The sequence below is a fragment of the Nematolebias whitei genome, chromosome 19 (assembly GCF_014905685.2).
Source record: "Nematolebias whitei isolate Nwh7 chromosome 19, NemWhi1, whole genome shotgun sequence".
NCBI classification, from domain to species: domain Eukaryota; kingdom Metazoa; phylum Chordata; class Actinopteri; order Cyprinodontiformes; family Rivulidae; genus Nematolebias; species Nematolebias whitei.
In genome coordinates this window covers 12,252,240-12,261,683 of record NC_056516.1, presented here as the reverse complement: position 1 = coordinate 12,261,683, position 9,444 = coordinate 12,252,240, and the positions used below count along the sequence as shown (strand labels likewise).

Genomic DNA, 9,444 nt, shown 5'->3' with positions numbered 1-9,444 from the left:
ACAAAAGGTCAAGAATATTGGTCCCGAACCGAACCGAGTCTACCAGACTATCTAGTGTGAAAACGACCTAAGATCAGAGCTGCACAATGTTCAAAATATCATCGTTAGGACAAAGAGGACCAGACAGTTTTAGAACCAAACATTTACAGCAGCTCTGCTCGCATGTCAGTAAAGGCAGAAAATACTAAATCATTTCATATTAAAACAAACCAAACCAGAAAGATCTAATTGTTTCTGTTCACTTGTCAAGATTTGAGCAATGTGTGAATAAAATGGATGTTACAGAACCAATACTTGAACGACAAGAAACAGTCGGTCTGCTGCTCCAATAGTTTAATCAATTAACTCTTTTAACTTCCAGCCTCACAGTGTGTCACCTGGCACCTCCTCCTCATGCTGCTCACCAGCTTGGACGAACATGGCTGTGGGATGGCATCCCAGTCTTTAACCAGTGTTTGTCCCACGTTAGCCAATATGTATGATGGCCCTGAGGTGTAAGTGAACAACATTTGAACAAACAGAATTACATTTGAAAAGAAAAAAAAAAGGAATTACATTAAGCCAAAGCGGAAGAGGCCAAAGCGGAAGTGGCCGGAATCACATTTGAAAAAAATTAAATTATATTTGTAAAAATGGAATCACATTAGAAAAAAGGCAATTACATTGGAAAAAAACAGGATTACATTGGAAAAAAGCAAAACAAACAAACAAAAAAAAACGGAATTACATAAAAATAAATGGAAATTATATACAAAGTAATTTTTGAATGATTCCATTGGCCACTTCCGCTTTGGCCACTTCCACTTTGGCTTAAAGTAATAAAAAATGTTCAAATGTTGTTGTGTTTTTTTTTTTTTTTCAAATGTAATTTTGTTTTTTCAAATGTTGTTCATTTACACCTCAGTGCCACCATAAATATGAGTTTGCTGATCAGTTTGGAACGAACGGCACACTCAAGCTGATCCCACAGGTGTTCTATAAGGTTCAGGTCAGGACTGCAGGCAGGCTCCTCTTCCCTCCAACATTCTAGAGGCAGTCACTGATAAACCCCACTCAGTGGGGGTGAGCGTTTTCATCATGGAGGATAGCATTCTGTTCCAGTCTGTAGGGATATGAGATTGTTACTGGTAGTTTACAGGAGCTGACAATCAGATGTCAATCAGACACCTGGGGTACCAGAAGCTCAAAAGAAGAGTTCGTAGTAGAAAAGGCAGTTTGGGTTGCAAAGCATTGTAAGATGAACGATCAAAAATACAAAAAGAGACTCTTGGAGGGGTGTTTTGTAGCTTAGTGGGAAGAGAAACAGAAATTAGTAGTTTGGTTCATGATAAAAATAATGAATGGGAAAATTCAGTTCAGTTCAGTTCATTTCTAAAGGTCCAAGTCACAACAGAAGTCATCTTAGGGCACTGAACAGAAACATTAACATACATAAAAAAAGCCAATTAGTAAAAGTTATCTATCTAAGAAAGCAGCAGATTGCATTAAATCTTCACTTTGTTGCAGTCGTCCATCCTGAGTAAGCACAAAGGCAACAGTGGAAAGGAAAAACTCCCTTTTCACCGGAAGAAACCTCCAGAAGAACCAAGGTCAGGACGAAGGTCATCTGCTTCGACCGGCTGGGTTTGGGAGGACAGGAAGGAGAAACAAACGAACACAGAACGGAAGGTCCAGATGTGGGTCCAGGTGTACTTTCTATTGGAAGAAAGACAAATACACATGTTAAGGATAGAAATAATTACAAATACAAAACAGGTAGAGTAGAGCAATTAAATACAGCAGCAGTGGGAGGAAATGTGGTCAGTTTGTCCTCCAGCAGTCTAAGCCTATAGCAACATAACTAAGGGACAGCTCAGGAAACTAAGATGACCCTAACTATAGGATTTATCAAAAAGGAAAGTCTTAAAACTGGACGATGTGTCAGCCTCACGGACAGAAACTGAAGTTGGTTCCATAAGAGAGGAGCCTGATAATTGAAAGATCTGCCTCCCATTCTACTTTGGGAAACTCTAGGAACCACAAGTAAACCTGCAGACTGAGAGTGAAGGGCTCTGTTAGGAAATTATGGAACAATAAGATATGTTGGAAAACTAAAATAAAAGTAAGGTTTGATCCAATTGAATTATTGCAGAAATCTCAAACTTCTTTACTCAGGATCTGAGAACAGGAAGTGTGACGAACAGTTGAATTGATAGCAAGAGGAGGTTCGTGGAACAGCAGCTTAAAGATTTGGTTCTGTCCACTTTAGTGGGATCTGAGATCATAATATAAAATTATTCCATGTTTTGAAAGGAGAAAAGAAGTTTCAAATGTATGATTAAGGATGATATGGAATATAGACGTTCTAACTCATGTTTTTACCTCTTTAGAGAGGGTCCAAGCTTTAACTGGGACAAAAACACCCTTTTATCCATCATAATTAAAATCGTGATCTTACTCCTACTCTGAATGTGAAGCACAAAAAATGGTCAGGAGCCCCTTTTCACAGTTCATGGAATTTACTGTACATATTCAGATGCTAATGAAGTTGATACTCAGACATCTGCCTATAATTACATGAGGGACAACCATTTTAATTATGTATTTGCCCAATAGAAGCCTCCACAAGGGGGCTAATGTAAATGTTTCGAATTAATTATTGATGGCCTAGAATTATCCACAGTCTTCTGCAGCATCATCAGTGAAAAGTAGTTTATTTTCAGAAGCTTGAAAAAAGTGAAACTCATTGAAAAGCCTAATGATGCTGTGACATACTGATGAGCTGCACTCATCTTTAGGTACCAAACTTGCATGTTTGACAACCAGCGGAGTACCATCAGGGCCTTTGAGGTATTCAGAAAAGACCCCGAGTGGACACAAGTGAAACAAGTTAAATAGATCTATCTCAGTCATATTTGTGAAGCAAAACAAAATGTCTATGTGTTGCTTGTTTATGATTTTTATTGCTTTATTGAACATGGGAAATGGACATTAGGACAATGTACAGTAAATGTTCCAAAAATAGTGAAATTGGTATTTTTTATTTTGTCCTTTAGCATGGGGATCAAGTCTACTTAAAATAAAATACTAATTGCTAGCTAGTATCAAAATAATCAAAAGTATTCAGACCCTAAAACAATAATTCTCAATCTTGTACCCTGATGAAATACTGGCTATTGTGAATTAAGACATCTATTCCTTAACTGCTCCCTGCCTGCTGCTACTATTGAGCATACCTCATATTTGATGGGTTAAATGCAAAGCACACATTTTGACATTGTATGTGGACATACAACAATGGCAAAACATAGCATTTTCAAAATATGTTCGACCAAGCGGACAGCAAGTCGTACATCCACATTTTCTGCAGAGAACCTTAGAAAAAAACCATACAGTATATACATGTCTTGCAAAACTGAACTAGGCAATGCATATTATTTTACTGCCAACCTCTGTTCAACGACAAGACCTCAAAAGTGCAGGACAGTGTTGACCCTTAAGAAACTATTGTCTGCATCACAAAGGCAATCATGTGCTGATATTGGTTATGTTGACACACTTGGAGTCAGTAAGGTTAGAGGTCATAGTTTTCAAAAGTTTGAGTTGAAGATGTCCACACAAAACCCAATGGTGGCATTTCAAAATGTCACTCTGGAACCTGTTTCCTAAAAATACCATTAAGGGGCTTCCACAATGCCATTTCCTTGTGGATGCAAGGCTAGAACAATAAAAACACTTTTAAGTATGGGTACTATACTAGTTGTTTTTTGGGGGGTTTTTTTTCCCCCAAATCAAGTACAAGTACTAGTTACTTCAGATTGGGTACTTGGCCATACTGAGTATGATACTGCATAATTATTGAGTTAGTATTTAAACTTTACACGGTGGCTTTAGAAACACCTTTATTTTATTAAGATCACAGCAAATCGTCTCCTCTCCTAAAATTCCCCATGTTTATCCTAAAATATCTCCAAATTATGGACTTTTTTTGGGTCCTTGATTACTTGCAAAGTGGAAGAGGACAAAACATCACCAAGCATAAGAATGGAAGTATTGGGGTGTTTCTATCAGTACAAGTATGCGTACTTGAGGCTGATATCAGGACCAATACTAGTATCAGTTTCACCACACCACTACTTGAAGTATTAACTGCTCCCAAGTGCACAGAGTCTTTGGTTGCTCATAGGTAGATTGTATTTGATCAATTCTGTCACTTCGGAAGGTTATAGTTGGGGCCTCATAGCAAATATATGTTCATGTATTTTTTTTTGGTCATACTTTTTTGACAATTATTAAAAATATTTTTTCCATTCACGTGAAGTACTAACTGAAGATGTATTCCAAGTTTTAGGGTAACATGATTTTTATCATCCCATATGTTCCAAAAATTCTCTTTATGAGCAGATTAGCATTTTGCTCATAAACATATATATATATATATATATATAAAAAAGTATTATAAACAAAACTCGATCTGTTCTAGTATTTGAACCTGAGAGTTTAAACAAAATCTCTTCTGTAAAAAAACCCACGCAGTTTATTGATTATTAGTGTATTCTTAAATCCAGACTTTATTCATTTGGTTTCCTGTTTTCTCTGCATGCAGATCAGCTATCAGAGTATCGAGTCTTCGGACCCGGGCATTAATGTGCCTGGCCCTCGTCGTACCGTGTCCAAACTGAGGAATGAAACCTATCACATGTTCTCGGGCCTGCATCCTGGAACCACCTACCTGGTGTCAGTCCGTGGCCGCACCGCCAAAGGCTTCGGTCAGACAGCCCTCACTGAGATCACCACCAACATCTCAGGTGAGGCGTAGTGCTGACTGCTGTGTGTGTGTGTGTGTTTGAGCAAAGGGAGGGCGATGTCATCGTCTGTCCCTAACAGACAAATGGAGCTGTTGGATATTTGATCATCCTTAGTTTTTTTGTTTTTTTTTCTCTGACTGTTACAACAAAGAAATAGTGTGAACTTGTCCCGTTTTCAGAAGATTAGATTGAAATACTTGTATACTTTTAAATTATACAAATTAATTTTCTTCACGCTCAGTCAAACAGCTTTCAGATACGCAGCGGCTTCATTTGCAGAGAACAAATTACAGCTAACTACAAATGTTCAGCATGAACGGTTTGGGTGAAAACAGCTTTGTTCACATCACCACAGTGTGTATACTCCGTTCAAAGGCAGCCCGACATTAAAAAAATAAAAAATAAATCAGTGTCTGAGTGCAGAGATTACAGGTGCGGATCCTAAATGTGGAGTAAAAAGGTGGCAAGAAAATAAAACACTCCCTTCTTGATGGGCGCTGATCATCAAAGTCAACATTGTGAGAGGCAGGAGCCAAATGGACAGTTCTCTTGTCCATCACAGGACTGAGACACGTCCAGCCTGCAGAACATTTCAGTTTTTATATGTGAGGCGCTTCATCTTTCTATCACCAGCTCCTGAAAGTGAAGCAGTGATAAAATGTTTTGCATGCTCATTTTCAAAATGTCTCATGAACCACTGGACAGATTTTAACGACACTCTCAGAAACTGATCACTCAACGGACGTCTACATCTCATGACCTTTTAGAATCACTCCAATTCAAGATGGCCACCACAACTAATCTACTGTGGCCAACACAAATGCAGCTATTGTTCAGTCAGTGTATAAATGTTTTGCTAAATTTTAGCCTGTTTCTTTCAGGATCTGTGTTTTGTTGATTAGTATTCTTGTGGCTCGTATTAATTTTTTCTGTGAGTTTGCTTTAGTTTGTTTCCCCTTCCTTACGTCAGCCACTGTCTCTCCCACTCTCACCTGTCCCTCGTTATCTCTCCCCCAGGTGTCATTTCAGTTGTTAGTCTCTTTAAAGACTGTGACGTTTTGAGTGTCCTTTGTTTGTGGATTGTGCTTCCCACGGCTATTCATGCTTTGTTCCTGCGTCCATCCATCCATTATCTTTTACCCGCTTCTTCCTTTTTGGGTTGCGGGGTCACTGGTGTCCATGTCCAGCTATCACTGTGCAAGAGGCAGGGGACACCCTGGACAGGTCTCCAGTCCATCACAGGGACACATAGAGACAAACGAGACAAACAACCATTCACTCTCTCACTCACACCTAGAGACGATTTAGAGTTACCAATCAGCCTAACATGCATGTTTTTGGTCTGTGGGAGGAAACTGGATTACCCGTAGAAAACCTACGCATGCACGGAGAGAACATGCAAACTCCACCCAGAAAGGACCCCTGGCCGGGCTTTGGACCAGGGCAACCTGCTCGCTGAGAGTTGGAAGCTCTACCAACTGCGCATCGTGCTGCTGTTCCTCCGTGTCTTCTCAAATTTATTATTAATCTAAGTTTTTCTGCCACGTCAGCCTTTGCTTGTTAACCAACACCAACCCGCCCGTGGGCCATTGTGACGTCTTTCTGCTACACCCACACGCTTTTGCATACAGAACTGACCAGTCAGCTCTGACAGCTGTTCTGATGCTACAAATGTATAGCCAATCAAATTCCCATCACGTGGATATGCAATGTTTGCAGGCAAAATCTAAAATGGAAGCTTTTGGAATTATTTTTTAACCTGAGCCAGCGTACATGCCTCTTTTTTTTATTGGAAAAAAAATGTTTTGTTTTGTTGTGTATTTTCAACAACAAAATGGCAAAGCATACTGTAAAGAGAAAACAGCTCTTATGGGGTGGCAGCATGGTGTTAGAGAAGGAAGAGTGACTTCTGATGAGAACATGGATAGAAAAGGTGAACAGTGAAGCACTGCTGAGAGCGCCTCAGACAGGATGGATTATACCATATTCTGCTTCAAAAGTACGTGAAAACATTATATAAACTGCTGTTGCTTTTTATATATTGTTTAGAGGTAAATAATTTTGGGAAAAAGTAAGGAAAATATGCTGTTTTTGTCATGTTTTCAGCTGTGTGGTGCTGTGGTGGGGATAGAGTTGCATTTGGTCACAAAAAATCGGACCCGACCAGACCCCAGCCCATAGCCATCATCTCCAAACCCGACTCGACCCGATGAATTACCAGTAATTACAGATCTGAACCTGAAAAAACCCTGACATTTTTAATAAAGCTTTGACTGCTTATATAGTTAACGGTCGGCTGACACGCGCAGCTGAGTAAAAGAGGCAGAAGATCGGAGCTGAGGGGGTATTTGTTCTTTCATGGCTGTCAAAGAGCATTAAATCCCTGCTTCTGCTGCATTCTGCATTATTCAGACATGGACCCTGCTCTGACATGTCAGATATTTTGTGATCTCACCGGTTTGGATTGTTGGCCGCGCACGTTCGCTGAGTGCAGCGGCTAAATGAACGTCCATTTGTGCTGATGGATCTCTGCCTGGCAGTAGTTCGTCTGAAGCTTAACTGAACTTCTTTTACCTCTTTCACGGACGGTCAGTGCACAATCAAATGGCCACGTGAGGCTGGTTAATGTATGGCAAGCCATTTTGCCATATAATTGGATCGTCAGCCAAGCACGTCCCCCGGCACAATCAAAACCCGACACTGACCCGACCCACCCATCCAGTACATTATTATGGCTAGGGGTTGAATGACTACATAATTATTAAACTCGACATTAACATAATAAAACTCGAGTAGAACTCGAGTAGTTGATGACGTCATAGGATCTCAAGATGAAAAAAAATAAATAATTAAAACCGCAAAAAAAAGTCAGTTATTATTTACCCCCAAAAAAAGACCAACAAAACATTGGGATATTATGTATTTTATGCAAAACATTGGGATATTATGCTCCTACCATTCATCCCACTGCAAATAAGTCACAGGAAAACCAAAACTATTAGTTATTACTAAGCTGCAAAAGTGAAAGAAACGTGCGGCACGTCAAAACGAAACTAAAAACTGTGGGGTGGTCGACCACCCTGCGCCACCGCCAGCTGTGGTGCGCATTAGGTTTAGTTTTAGAGATTAATATGTTTATATGCTTTTTTTTTATAGGTTTAGAGATTAATATTTTTTGCTTTTTGTTTGTGAAACAAGGTCAGAGGGAGCTGGTTCTGGTTCGGTCGATTGGACCTGGTATTACACCATATTCTGTGACCTGCAACTGCATGCAACACCGCCCCCTACAGTCACAATATACGGTGGTCACAGAATGTGGTGCAACACCGGTTCGCAACGAGCTCCAAACAGTCAGGAAGTTGATTCATTTTCTGTTTCCTTATGGTAGTTGAACCGGAAGATTCATCTTTAGTGAAATATTTCCATACTATTGATGCATTTCTACCTGTTTGCCAAGACTGGACCTGCTCTGCTCAGTCCGTCTGCTGGGAGGAATCCATTTAGTAGCTTCTACTAGTAGCCCGGTGTGGATCATGTGACACAATGACGTCACTGCGAATACTCGACGTGAAATTTAAAAACTCGATAGATGTCCTAGGAATCAACCTGTCGATTACTTGAGCGGTCTGTTAAAGCCCTAATTATGGCCCGGCCCTAATTCGGGTCAGGCTGGGCCGGGCCCAGGGTTAGAAATGACAGCTCTAGGTGTGTGTGTGTGGGGGGTGCTGGGCTGTTTACGTGCTTATTGCTGTGTGCCTCCTTGCTGTTTGTTCATAATTTACAGTATTTTAGTCAAGCTCACAGTACATCTGGACATAGAAAATAATTCCTGTAGTTCTTCCTTTTCATTAGAGCCTCACTGTCGACTATGTTGAAACAATGAGGAGTTACAGATTTAGGATTTTGGGGTCCAACAGTACGGACATGTAGGACTCCATTTTGACACTTTGAAATATGCACGGACATATTCACATAAAAATATGTCCAGAATAATAATTTTCAGTGCTACTGTTATCAAACTCAAACTGGTAATAGGTAAGTCTCGATGCAGCAGCCTCAAACATTTTCAGCCCATCACTCCATATGCATACACATAAGTAAATATTTTTAACATTTCAGATGAGAAAAACAAGATTTTTGTGTGTTTCAACTTTAATAACTACATACTAATTACAGTTACAATATTTAAGACTCAAACTCAGAGTGTTACCTTTACAGAGAAACCAAGCATTTTAATTTACTCCAAAGGGTTCAAGAACAGTGTTTAATTAAATTTGGGTACATTTATTCAGGTGTTTTCTGTGTATTGTTTGACAACATCTAACAGCTTATTAAATCTGTTCTCTTAGTTTTATCTCTGAGTTCGTCGTGTTTGTCTGCGCCCAGGGTTCAACTCTCCTAACAGATCAGGATAGTTTCTAGCTGAAAGACATCCTCAGTAAGTATTCTGAGTATCTTGTGAGATATAGTAACTGTTTATCTGGTCCTTTTAGGTACCGTATTTTCTAGCGTATAAGTTGCTCCAGAGTGTAAGTCGCATCAGTCGCATCAGTCGCATCAGTCGCATCAGTCCAAAAAAGTACCAGTAAGAGGAAATAAACATATATAAGTCGCTTGGCGTATAAGTCAAATTTATTATGTCATCACTGACCCGTTG

At 39.7% G+C, this 9,444-nt stretch overlaps 1 protein-coding gene across 1 annotated transcript in view; it reads left to right on the top strand.

The window, feature by feature from the left end:
* The window catches only part of ptprua (protein tyrosine phosphatase receptor type Ua), a 502,564-nt gene that overhangs the window by 332,169 nt on the left and 160,951 nt on the right, over positions 1 to 9,444 (top strand). Inside the window, exon 11 of the mRNA XM_037693627.1 lies at positions 4,586 to 4,787. Coding sequence (XP_037549555.1) covers positions 4,586 to 4,787 — 202 coding nt within the window. The remainder of the gene's footprint in view (positions 1 to 4,585; positions 4,788 to 9,444) is intronic.